Source organism: Nicotiana tabacum, chromosome 17, assembly GCF_000715075.1.
Source record: "Nicotiana tabacum cultivar K326 chromosome 17, ASM71507v2, whole genome shotgun sequence".
In the NCBI taxonomy this organism is placed as follows: Eukaryota; Viridiplantae; Streptophyta; class Magnoliopsida; order Solanales; family Solanaceae; genus Nicotiana; species Nicotiana tabacum.
Genome location: NC_134096.1, coordinates 109,228,759 through 109,241,806, shown reverse-complemented (window position 1 = coordinate 109,241,806; position 13,048 = coordinate 109,228,759). Strand labels below are relative to the sequence as shown.

Here is a 13,048-nt window from a genome sequence, read left to right as displayed (position 1 = left end):
AAGGATGTATTTAAGAAGGATGAGGGACAGGTTAAGAAAGGCGGCAGTTTGGGTAGTCGGGTCGCTCCCTAACGGGTGAGACGCTTGGGTTCAAAAATCGGGAAAGAAAAGAAACTGACAATGTGATGACGTGGCACCGTTTGAACCGTTTAAAAATTGTGAATGAGAATACAGAGAAACTACTAACCTATGTCAAAGGAACCAGGTTCCCTGACGGATTTTGCAAATGTAAGCTTCATCCTTTGACCAACGTGCAATGCAGTAGTTGCTTGTTTGCTCTATAATCATCATGCGTGTTTACCTGCAACAATATATAAATGAGTTAGACTTTGCCAGAAAATACTTTTTAGCTAAACTACCTGTACATTTCTTTCATAGCCAAGCATCGAGGGACCAGGTTCTCAGCTTGGTTTTATCAGCCCTAGTGCCAAGTGATTTCTTTCAAAGTGCTCTCTATTTAGTGCTTTGGTGAATATGTCTGCAATTTGATCTTCTGTGCTGCAATGTTTCATACATGTGAGCCCTTTTTCAACATTGTCTATGCGAAAGTGGTGACGCACATCAATGTGCTTTGTTCTCTTATGTTGAACTGGATTCTTGGCCATGTTGAGTGCACTGGTATTGTCACACAGCAAGGGCACACAATCAGAGAACACTCCAAAGTCTTCCAGCTGCTGCTTAATCCATAGTAGTTGAGCACAACGAGATGTATCTTCCACATATTCTACTTCTGTAGTGGAGAGGGCCACTGAGTTTTGTTTTCTTGTACCCCATGAAATTAGACATGAACCCAGAAAATGTGCCGTTCCAGATGTGCTTTTCCTGTCCACCAAATACAATGCATAATCAGAATCAACATACCCAACTAAGTCAAAGTTATCTCCAGAGGGGTAGTAGAGAACCATGTCTTGTGTTCCTTTGAGATATCTCAGGATTTTCTTGGCAGCCTTCAGATGAGATTCCTTTGGATTAGATTGAAACCTGGCACAAAGTCCCACACTGAAGACAATATCTGGTCTGCTTGCTGTGAGATACAGGAGTGACCCTATGATACCTCTATACAAGGTCTGATTCACAGGAGAACTAAGTTCACCCATGTCTAGACGAGTGGCTGTGGCAATGGGAGTGTCAATGATTTTTGATGCTTCTATGTCAAATCTCTTCAGCAGCTCCTTGATGTACTTTTACTGACTTTTCAAAGTCCTCTTTTGAGATTGTTTCACTTGTAAACCCAAGAAAAAATTCAATTCCCCTATCATGCTCATTTTAAACTCACTTCCTATGAGTTTTGCAAATTCCTCACACAAAGAATTGACTATTGCTCCGAGAATAATGTCATCAACATAAACTTGCACAATGAGCAGGTTCTTCCCATGTTTTTTCAGAAAAAGGGTGTTGTCAATTTTTCCTCTTGTAAAGTCATTCTCTAGAAGGAATTTTGACAACCTTTCATACTAAGCGCGAGGAGCCTGCTTTAGTCCATATAAAGCCTTGTCAAGTTTAAACATGCTCAGGATGCTCATGATTCTCAAATCTAGGAGGTTGCTTGACGAAGACTTATTCCTTTAGAAAGCCATTCAAAAATGCACTTTTGATATCCATTTGGAACAATGTGAGTTCCATATGTGATGCAAAGGCAATAAGAATTCTGATAGACTTCATTCAAGCGAGTGGAGCGAAAGTTTCATCACAATCAATCCCTTCTTCCTGATTGTAGCCTTGAACTACTAGTCTTGCCTTGTTTCTTGTGGTGTTTCCAAACTCATCAAGTTTGTTCCTGAATACCCACCTGGTTCCAATAACAGTACAATCCACAGATTATGGAACCAGGTGCCATACCTTGTTTCTCTCAAATTGATGGAGCTCTTCTTGCATGGCAGTAATCCAGTTTGTATCTTTTAATGCTTTTTTGATATTTTGGCTTTATTTGATAAAGCAAGGTTGAGAAGGCAAGTATGTTTCGAGCCTTTGATCTAGTTTGAATTCCTGAATCAAGAGGAGTGATTATGTTTTCAAGATGGTGTGAACCTTTGTGCTTCCAATTTGGTACCTGAATCTCATTGATAGAAGATCCAGGTATATCTGACTGTGGTTCTTGGCCGCTTCTTATCTTAGCATGTGGGGTGCCTTAGACAACATCGACAACTCTATTCTCAGCTTCAGTTGTCGTGATTGTGGGACCAACTTCCTCTCCACCAGTTGGAGACATAGTCACACCATCTTCATTAGATTCCTTGACGTGACTCATCATGTCAGCCTTTCCATTTGCCATGTCAATAACTTCACCAGGGATATTTTATAGCTCTCCATCTTGATTAGCCTTATCATGTGCAGCTTTTCCAAGAGGGCGCTGTGCTTTGTCAAAGATCACATGTATGCTTTCTTCAACACATTGAGTTCTTTTGTTATATACCTTATAGGATTTGCTTTGTGATGAATATTCTAAAAATATTCCTTCATCACTCTTGGCATAAAACTTTCCCAGAGCTTCCTTACCATTATTGAGAACAAAGCATTTACAACCAAATATCCTCAAGTGTGTTAGCTTAGGTTTTCTCCCATTCAGCAATTCATACGGGGTTTTGTTCAGGAGGGACCTGATCATGCACCTGTTCACCAAGTAGCATGCAGTGTTGACTGCCTCTGCCCAAAAACCCTTTGCAACACCACTATCAATCGTCATTGTTCTTGCCATGTCTTCAAGAGTCTTATTCTTACTCTCCACAACACCATTTTGTTGTGGTGTTCTTGGAGCTGAAAAATTATGAGTAATGCCATTTCAACACAGAATTCGTCGAATTTGGCATTATCAAATTCTGTCCCATGGTCATACCTGATATATACTACGTTTTTACCCATCTTCACTTGGATCTTCTTGACAAATGCAACAAATACTTGGAAGGTTTCATCCTTGGTTCTGAGAAACAAAGTCCAGGTGAATCTGGAGTAGCCGTCCACAATGATGAAGATGTACCTTTTTCCTCCTCTGCTTGGCACTCTCATAGGTCTACATAGATCCATATGGAGAAGATCAAGTGGCCTTGAGGTACTAACTTCCTTTTTGGGCTTGAAAAAGGATCTGACATGCTTTCCTTTAGCACACGCATCACACACCTTGTGATCCTTGAATATTAACTTGGCTAGACCATGAACTAGGTCCTTCTTGACCAGTTTGTTCAGGAGTGAGAAACTTGCATGACCGAGCCTTCTATGCCATAACTCAGCATCATTAACAACAACACTTAGACAACTGAGATCACCACTCTGCAGGGACTCAAAATCAGCAACATGGATGCTTTTGTATCTTTTCGCCACTAGCACCCCTTCACCAGTCAGAAGATTTGTGACTGTGCATATTTTTGACACAAATTCCACCTAGTTTCCCTTGTCACAGATTTGGGAAACACTCAACAAGATGTACTTCAATCCGTTGACATAGTACACATTTTCAATAGAATGAGAGAGTGACTTCCTAGTCCTTTCAACTCCCAGAATGTATCCCTTTTTGCCATTTCTAAAGGATATACTCCCTCCTTGCAGGGCTTTCAGTGAAAGAAAATCGATTGTACTTCCAATCATGTGCTTTGAGCAACCACTATCCATATACCATTGCTGGCTGCTTCCCTTCACTGCTCCCTGCACAAGGAAATCAAGGGTTAGATTTAGGAACCCAAACAAGTTTGGGTCCCTTATAATGAGAAAAAGGGATGAATGAGAGTTCTTTTGGTCCAAGCAGGCATCATGCGTCTTTTATATGAGGGACTAGGTTCTCTAGCGGTAGTTACCTTCTTAGCAAACACTTTGTTTTTCTGTTGAGACTGAAACTTAGCCTTACATGTTTCCTTAAAGTGCCCAGAGTTACCACAGTGAGTGCAGAGCCAATGTACTTTCTATGAGGGTTGTAGAGAGTTTTTTCCCTTTGGAACCTGATTCCCTGCCTATTTCCCCCCATTGTTTGTGTACATAGCAGTGATAGCATCAGAGGACCAGGTCCACTTGAGTGATTTTTCAAGATCACTCTTGACTTTACCTAGTTCTTCTTAAAGTTGTTTGTTCTTCTCAAGTTCAGCACATAGACTAGATTTCACCAATTTTATCTCATCTTCAAGCCTAAGATGTATTTCATCTGCAACTTCCTTTCCCTTTTGAAGAATCTCATGCCTACCTTCTCCTTTTAGTTCCTCAATTATATCCTTCAAATCTACAACTACTACTAATAGATCATCTCTCTTATGCTTTATGCTAGCAACCTTTTCAGTCAAGGCTTCTTTCTCTTTCTTAACACACTTAATGGTCTCCTTTAGATCTACCACAACAACCACTAGATCATCTCTCTCATGTTCTACATTTGCAATTTTTTCAGTTAAAACATCCTTTTCTTTCTTCAAACTCTCAATGGTTTCTTTTAAATCTACCACAATAACTACTAGGTCATCTCTTGACTATTCTGCTTCTCCTAGTTCAAGAGTCAATGCATTTTTATCATTTATAAGACTGTGATAAGTATCAATTAAAATATTTTCCAGAGATATAAGTTTTTAGGAGAATAGGACTTCAGATTTCTTTGAACATCTAGAAAATTTACTTCATCATCATCGGACTATGCCATCAAGGCAAAGATGGAGTCATCATCAGCTGCTTCACTTTCCACTGCCATCATGGAGCTGTCACCTTGATCATCATTTTCTTCAGATTCGCTGGAAGAGTATCCCCATGCAGCAAGAGCTTGTTTCACAACATTGTCAGCGATATTTTTCCTCTTGAAGCGTTTGTCAGGAACCGGATTCCTCTTAGCTGCTTTGTCTGTGTTGTGTTTGTATTGATCTTGCTTGAGGAGAGGACAATCCTTGATGAAATTTCCTGGATTACCATACTTATGACAAAGGTCATAATTTTTTGGCTTGCTGGAACTGCCCCTTTTTGGAATGCCTTCATTTCTGCGAACCATTTTCTGGAATCGTTTTGTCACGTAAGCCATATCAGCATCCTCACCACCTGGATCATTGCTGTATATCTTGAGGACCAAGTTCTTCTCCCTTTGGGCTCTCTTCTCTTCTTCTTCTTCTTCTTCTTCTTCTTCTTCTTCTTCTTCTTCTTCTTCTTCTTCTTCTTCTTCTTCTTCTTCTTCTTCTTCTTCTTCTTCTTCTTCTTCTTCTTCTTCTTCTTCTTCTTCTTCTTCTTCTTCTTCTTTATTTCATAGGTTTTCAGATTGCCAACAAGTTCATTGATGGTTAGCTTCTGCAGGTCCTTTGCCTCTGTGATAGCATTCACTTTGCTTTCCCAGGAACTGGGCAAAACACTAAGTATTTTCCTGACGAGTTTGTTTCTTGGAATGATTTCTCCTAGAGAGTGAAGCTCTTTGATGATAGAAGTGAACCGAGTTTGCATGTCCTGAATGGATTCATCATCTTTCATTCTGAAAAGCTCATATTCTGTGGTAAGCATGCTAATCTTTGATTGCTTAACTTGTGTTGTTCCCTCATGGGCTATTTGGAGAGCCTCCCAGATCTCCTTAGCAGATTGGCATGCTGATATCCTGTTGTATTCATCAGGACCAATACCACGAACAAGAATTTTCTTTGCATGAAAGTTCTTTTCTATAGCCTTGTGGTCAGCATCATTGAACTCCTTTCTTGTTTTGGGGATTGTTACAGCTGGGTCGCCACTGGTTTTTGTGGGGACGAAGGGTCCATCGCAAATGACATCCCAGAACTCTGAGTCTTCAGCCATGATGAAGTCGTGGATCCTAGTCTTCCACCATCCATAGTATTGGCCATTGAATCTTTGTGGCCTGTAGGTAGATTGACCTTCTTCGAAGTTTGGTGGAGCAGCCATGAGGATCCTTTCTAGGTGTTAGCCTGATAGAAAGAACCTGCTCTAATACCAATTGATAGAATTTAAGGGTCCACCAAACTATATAGAGAACCAGGTTCTCTATTAGTTCCCACAGAACACACGCACACTGCAATAAGTAAATGACACAAGGAAGTTTTATGTGGCAAACTCCCAGCTCACGGGATTAAAAATCACGGCCTACCCTTGTAGGATTTCAACTTCACTACTGAGCAAACTTTAGATTACAACCTATTGTAATCTAGGAATTAACCTTTTAATCCCTCACTAACTTGTAACAACTCTATTACAAGCCACTTTGTAATAACTCTATTACAAAGACTTCTAACTGGACAAAACTAGCCAAGACACAAACACAAGGGTTTATGATTTACAAAGGTTTCCTACACAATACTTCTAACTAAGCTAAGTAGGAATTACAAGTATAAAACTTTAACAAAGGTGCAACACAACTAAGGACATGTAATTACTCAATATAGGGAACTAGTCCGTTGTTATGTTGTTCTTTGTTCTTGATGCTCTTGAGAATCGCTTGCTAGATTGATTGGTCACTTAAGAGAATGCTTGATGGATTCTTCAAAAGTTCAAGTAATGTTTTGTCTTTGGTTTAATGTTAATATAACATTGGTGACATTACTTGAATGATGCAAGCATGGATGGTACATGATCATTCCCAATGAAGTTGACTGCTGCATTACTTCGCACTATTGCCTGTGCAGGTAGCAACTTTACAGTTGTTGGAGAGTTGACTAGTACGATCACTAGGGAAACTAATGTCCATATGTTCCCCTTGTTGATTCTTTGACTCCTGAAGCGTTGATTTACAATTCCAGCTTAAGTCTTGTTGTCACATACTTGAGGATGTGTATCAGGTTCCTTATCTGGTTCTTGTCATTAAATTTGTTAGATCATCAAAACATAACAAGGTATATATAACCTATCAATCATTCACAATATTGAAATTAAGAAAATGTCCTTTTTAGATCTTTTATATGTAAACGTAAATCTCTTATGTGTAAAAAAAAAAGAGATAGTCATAAAACTACAAACACGTTTCTAAAGACCCACAAAACTATTTGACTAATAACTAAATTAATTATAATTCCAAAAAAAAAAAAGGTGAATAACTGCAGAACATAACCTGCTTGGATTGAAAAAATCTTTGTGAAAGCTTTGTTGAAATTAACCGAGTCTGTGTTGTAAATTGAATGCTTAGCAACTTTGGGTTTCGGAAATCTATCCAAAATGTTATGGAACTATAGAGAATAAATAACAGTATAATTTTCTGAAAAGTTAATCCAAACAAATAACTTTTTCCCCAAATATATTTTCTGCAATGTAAACTTTCCAAAAAGAAAATAGACGAAAACCGAATCCAAATGGCATTCATAAATAGGTTTGTTTGCCTGCTTTTTTCGACGGACAAGGATGAGTTATGGCCCAGCATAGTGACAATGATGTAACTTTGGGGTCCAAACAGAATAATAATGTCGTAGAGTATTTCTAAAACGTCCATAAAAGTTTTTTTTTTTACTCATAAAACGTTAATGAACATCATAAGCTTTTGATGAATTGACGAGTAGATGCTTTGTTATACCACCACATTAACGTGGGAGAAATTACTACATCGCCATTTATGACACAACCGTTGCTTTTTTAGAATATCGATTTAGCATTTACAGGTTTGCCTTTATACATATTTTGTTTGTCAAGCCAATATAGCAAAGGGATGATACTATCAATATACTACATCTGTTACTAGTTACTCAATCCATATATTTATTTGACTGAGCAAGATTTCATATGTGAGTTATTGTTTTTTGCTACTGAAATCTTATTAACTCTTTTACAAAAAATTACAGTTTAACTTATTCGATACACGCATACAAAGAGAAGAACAAATGTGAAAAAGGAACTGCGGCTTGCTGCTATCACATGCTTCATATAAATTGATCTATAGATTGAGACTTATCTGCATATTAATTAAGGTTATATTCTTATCCGGGGCGAAGTAATGTGCGGCTACCGTGTACCGAGTAAAATATTACGTGTTATTTATAAATAAATAAAAATAGATTTTGAACACCCTTGCATAATTCACTAGCAAATGAGGTTCAGATTTTGAACACTCTTATTGAATTTTCTAGTTTCGCTAGTGATTCTTATCCAATATATATAAGGAGAGACATGAAGGAGGTAGAGAGGGAAATTCAGTTAAATCTATAACAAGGATAACATATAGAAAGCATGACCCACGCATCTATGGTTGTGGCTGGGGAATGCTGAGGCCCATGATTTTCTAGAACAAACTTTATATCACCCAAAGAAATAATAATGCCTAGCCTCCATGCTCTAGTGTAAGGTTAGGTCCATGTGGATAATCATGTTCCTAATTTTGTCTACATATATGGTTTTTTAATGTCCCAACCTAATTTCAAATGTTTCTTTCATTCTCTACATAATACACCAAATATTAAATTATTTCTCAATGCAAATAATTTAATTTGATATGGAATGATGTCTCTTGGTGGGGTGTCATTTCAAAAATAATTCATCCACACTTAATATTTACATTAAATCATATTACTTTGTGACGCATAGTTAATTAATAAATTCAGGTGAAGATTTAATTAATAATTAAATGATAAAAATATATCTAGAAGATATATGTCATATTAATCTTTATGTAAACACTGAGTGTGATTTTCGTGCCATCTCCATCTCCATTATCCCCTATTTTAATTTTTTTTTATTCAATTACACATGGAAAGGAAAAAGGAAGAGAAAAGAAATAGCTAGTGAGAATCAAACTGAAAAGCTTTGTGGTCAGCTTCCTCTGCCACTTGGTTTTCCTTTCGAAGCTGCGTTTGTTTTAAACCTGTTAGTTTGAGATGTATTTGATGTGCCAGCCACCATTTATTGGCCCATGAATCAAGTTGGCCAGTTAGTCAAACCAAACAAACTACAAGGTCCACAAGTATTACATGGTCCATTCCAACTTTTCCACTCACAATATGTAGCACACAGTTTTATTATTCAGCCCTTCCCTTGACGCTTTGTCTACCGGACTGTCTGTTAACTTCAAAATGTCATGTTTATAAGTTTGATTTAGTCTTTGAACCTCTAAAAGAAAAAGTGGATGAATAAACTCGGGTGCGGCTAGTATACAAAAATCTACTTATTACTTAATCTTCACTAATCACAAACAGAAACGAGGGTTATTCCAAAGGACAAACAATCAATTTCTTTTGTGTTCGTTTACTTTAGTATAGGTTTCTTTTTTTTTTTTCTTTTTTCTTTTTTGTCGTGTCGTTAACTGAACTTCCAATGAAGATTTTTAATGTTAGGCCTCACGGGCCACAACTCCTTGAGGCCAGTGGGCTGATTAGGTCTGGGCCGAAAAACTTCAATTTTAAATGGACTGAATCACTGAAAGCATTTTAGTCTAACTTTATCCAACTAACGGGTTGGGTTGATCTGGCCCACACTTTTAAATACAATAAGAGCTCATTCTGATCATGTGGATTTCACAGTATGAAAATAAAAAGAGGGGTAAAGTTCGAGTAGTTGGTAATAAAAAAGTCGAAAAAAATATATGCTGGAAACCTAAACGAGGGAAAGGAGAGCCAAACCCAAGATAAAAAATTGTAAACCAATTGAGCATGTTAGATTTAAAATCCACCGAGCACGCAGGTTGGAGTTCCCTTCATAATTATAGTATAAAGTAACATAATAAGGGTAACTCTCAGAATAAAAGGTGATTTTATAGCGTTTTTGGATGCAATAAACATTCAAGTTTTATTTTATTGTAGATTAAGCGGTGATAAAGTGGACATAATGATACATTATTGCATTAGATTAAAAAAAAAAAAGGAATCTTTAAAAAAACTTCAAACAACTTGGACTATTTTTTCTGCCCTTGCATGCAATCCAGTCTTCATCAGCTACTAATTAAGTATGATAAGGTGGAATACTTTGTTCATTTCTGAAAAAATTGCTGGGATCCACCTTACTCTTTATTTTGGCCAATCTCTCAAAGTTGCCATTAAAGTATTTTTCACCCCAGATTTTGGCCTTGGAATAGCTGTAGTCCTCTTGGTTTGTTCCAAAATCAAGGTCCCTGTAATTCAGATAAGCAGTTCTTGGAGATTTTGCAACATATGGCCCCATTTTCTTGTAGAGTTTCCTCATCCATGCTATCTTCTGACTTGATACACTCTCACTATTATCACCCCAGTTGACCAAATACTGAATATTATACAAATTGCCCTTTCTATGCGAGAATGGAATTTCAGATTCTGAAATTTCATCTAATTTTCCACCTAATGGCTCCATTATCATCTGAGGTCTTTCTTCTTCCAAGAACAGTTTTTCCACCATTTTCCAACCTTTTTCTGGAACTGGAGTCTTCACAAAATCAGATGTAGCTTTAAAATAATTCTTCTGTATTGGAATACTCTTTTCTAGCAAAACTTCTAGTGACTCATTTGTTCTCCTACCATAGAAATACAAGACTGATCCAATCCATGAAGATTCACGACATTCTTTTTTAATGCAAGGTCTGTTACTACAGTCCACAACAGGCTCTTGAAAACAATCTTTTTTCTCCAAATCAAATTCAGGGAACTTCTCTTTGAGCAATGGAATTAACTCATCAACTGGTCCAAGATATAGTGCTTGAAAAAAGATTTCAACATACTTCTCATTCCCTGCTCCATCATTTTGTATAACTACTCTGACGAGCAAATCATCAGGTAATTGATGTCCGATTTTTTCCCATTTTTGGAGGAGATTTTGGTTACCCTCTAGCCTCTTGTAAACTGTGAAAGAAGTAACCTTCTCTGGAACACGAACAAGTTTGAGTTTCCATGCAAGAATGACACCAAAACTTGCTCCTCCACCTCCTCTTATTGCCCAAAATAAATCTTCTTTCATTTTCTTTCTATCAAGGATTTTTCCATTGACATCCATTACACGAGCGTCGATAACATTATCTGCTGCTAAACCATATTTTCTCATCATAGTACCAATTCCTCCACCACTAATAATCCCTCCAGTGCCAATACTGAAACAAACACCTCCTGCAAAACCATGCACTTTACTTTTTTTGGCAATTGCATAGTAAAGTTGGCCAAGGGTTGCTCCTGCTTGTACCCAAACTGTCTCTTCTTTTAAATCAATCTTGATATCATCAAGATTGCTTAAATCAAGCATGACAAATGGGGTTTTAGACCTAAAGGAGATTCCTTCATAGTCGTGGCCACCACTTTTTATTTTAATTTGCAAGCCTAGTTTTTTACCACAAAGAATAACAGGCTTGATTTCTGATTCTTTCCTAGGGGAGACAATTAAGAGGGGATGTGAAGAATTCAACCATCTGGGGTTCTTTTGAGCGTATTCTAGGATAGATGAATAAGTTGGAGAGTTTGGGGTGTAAATGTTTTTGGTATTGTTTTTAGAGTATTTGGAAAGACAGTGGAGAAAATCTTCTTGGGAGTAACATTTTGCCAAAAAGAATGAAAAGAGTAAAAGAGAAAGAATTTGAAGGCTACGCATTTCTTTTCTTTGGAATGAAAGAAGAAGCATAAGAGGTATCATGCAAATTTGAGAGATTAGAATGTACTTTCTATAACGAGAATGGGAAAGAATGAGCTATCATGCTATGAAGGGAAAGAAGATGAATTTGCTCATGACTATACCCTTTCGAATGATCCATATTTATAGAATTTTTTATAGTGTAAATCTACTTATCTAGATTTATTCAAAAGTTTACGAAAAAAAAGAGATTTATTCAATAGCTTGACTTTGACTATAGGCACATGAATACAGACTTAAAATCCGAGTTTTCAGCTGGCAAAATTTGTATTGTTTTTACAGATGCTTTTGGCATGCCAAAATTAATTATATGAGAGCAAGAAAATTTCTCCCACTTGACTTTATAAATTTGTGAATGGACTTTACTAGTTGCGATGGTTCCCATAATGCTGAAATGTTCATGTGGATTGAAATTATTATTGACATTTTTAAATAGTGGCTGGCAACTTGCAAGAAGCTACGTCATATTTGAATTTTTCTCACATAATTAGTCGTGTATTTCCAGTTTATAACTTGCAGATTATCTACTAGACAACTAAGCTTTATAAACAAATTGTAACGTCTCATTTTGGGAGAATAATATATTAATTTATAGTAATAGTGATAATTTATTTAAAACTATTAAGTCTTTATCTTAGTTATTCCATTTCCAAGCATTTCGGTAGTATATAGCTACTTCGGTTCTTAAGTTTACTTTTTGGGTTAATAACGTGTCAAGAATCTTGCTTAATTCGTCCAGCACAAGTTTTTCATGGTTATCGGGAAAAATAGAACTGATAAAAGTATATACTAATGGATACGTGAATCGGGAGGTAACTGTTAGGATCGGAAATTCGGGAAGTGCGGAATATAGTCAAACAACGGTATAATGACAATAACAAAGACAATTGAAGTTGATAACAACGACAATTAAAGTAGATAAAGAAGACACAAATTTAACGTGGTTCGGTCAAAGTGACCTACGTCCACAAGCGGAGAGGAGCAATTTACTATAAGAATAAAAGTACAAAAGATAGTACAAAATTAGAGTAAACACTCTAATTAATCCCAAATACCCTAAGAGAATAACCTCACAAGATCACTCCAAAGAAATGGTTCACACAAGTGCTTCCTAACACTTAACTCTCATACAAAACACTGTTAATAAAGAAAGAAAGGAAGAAACAAGAAATGAAGACTCAAGTCTTGTTGGTGTATCTAAAATGAACTAATGACCTTCCCTTTTATAGGCAAAAAAGTCTTGACCTCTTAGGTGTAAAAGAAGAGATACAACTTGTGCAAATGATGTCCAATACACAATGTATTATTTTTGGGTCCCAAAGAATATTGCCAACAAAATCTACACTTTGCAAAGATGCTTATACTTATGTGAGATGGACTCCATTTGACAAAATAATGACCATATTACAGTAAAGACGTGAGATCATAAAAGAGGAAATTATTTGTTTTAAGAAAATCAACTCCTTAATTCCAAATAAGTTTGAGTGGGTTGTATAAATATTCATTGGCCATATGATTCTTGATATATTATCAGTAAAAGGAATCACCAACCATTCCATTATACCAAAATTTTGTTTTGATTGTGATATTAGACGTGCAA

The 13,048-nt window shown here is 36.7% G+C and overlaps 2 protein-coding genes across 2 annotated transcripts; both read right to left on the bottom strand.

Annotated features, from left to right (window-relative positions):
• Nucleotides 1–401: 401 nt before the first annotated feature.
• LOC107823762 (secreted RxLR effector protein 161-like) lies at nucleotides 402–1,097 on the bottom strand. Its single transcript, XM_075235795.1, has 2 exons — nucleotides 631–1,097; nucleotides 402–498 (listed from the first exon to the last, which is right to left on the bottom strand). The coding sequence occupies exons 1-2, from the start codon at nucleotides 1,095–1,097 to the stop codon at nucleotides 402–404; spliced, it is 564 nt and encodes a 187-aa protein (XP_075091896.1).
• An 8,527-nt stretch (nucleotides 1,098–9,624) lies between these two features.
• LOC107773140 (berberine bridge enzyme-like 22) lies at nucleotides 9,625–11,564 on the bottom strand. Its single transcript, XM_016592585.2, has one exon. It carries the CDS (start codon nucleotides 11,449–11,451, stop codon nucleotides 9,805–9,807), a length of 1,647 nt encoding a protein of 548 aa, XP_016448071.2. The 5' UTR covers nucleotides 11,452–11,564; the 3' UTR covers nucleotides 9,625–9,804.
• Nucleotides 11,565–13,048: the final 1,484 nt, after the last annotated feature.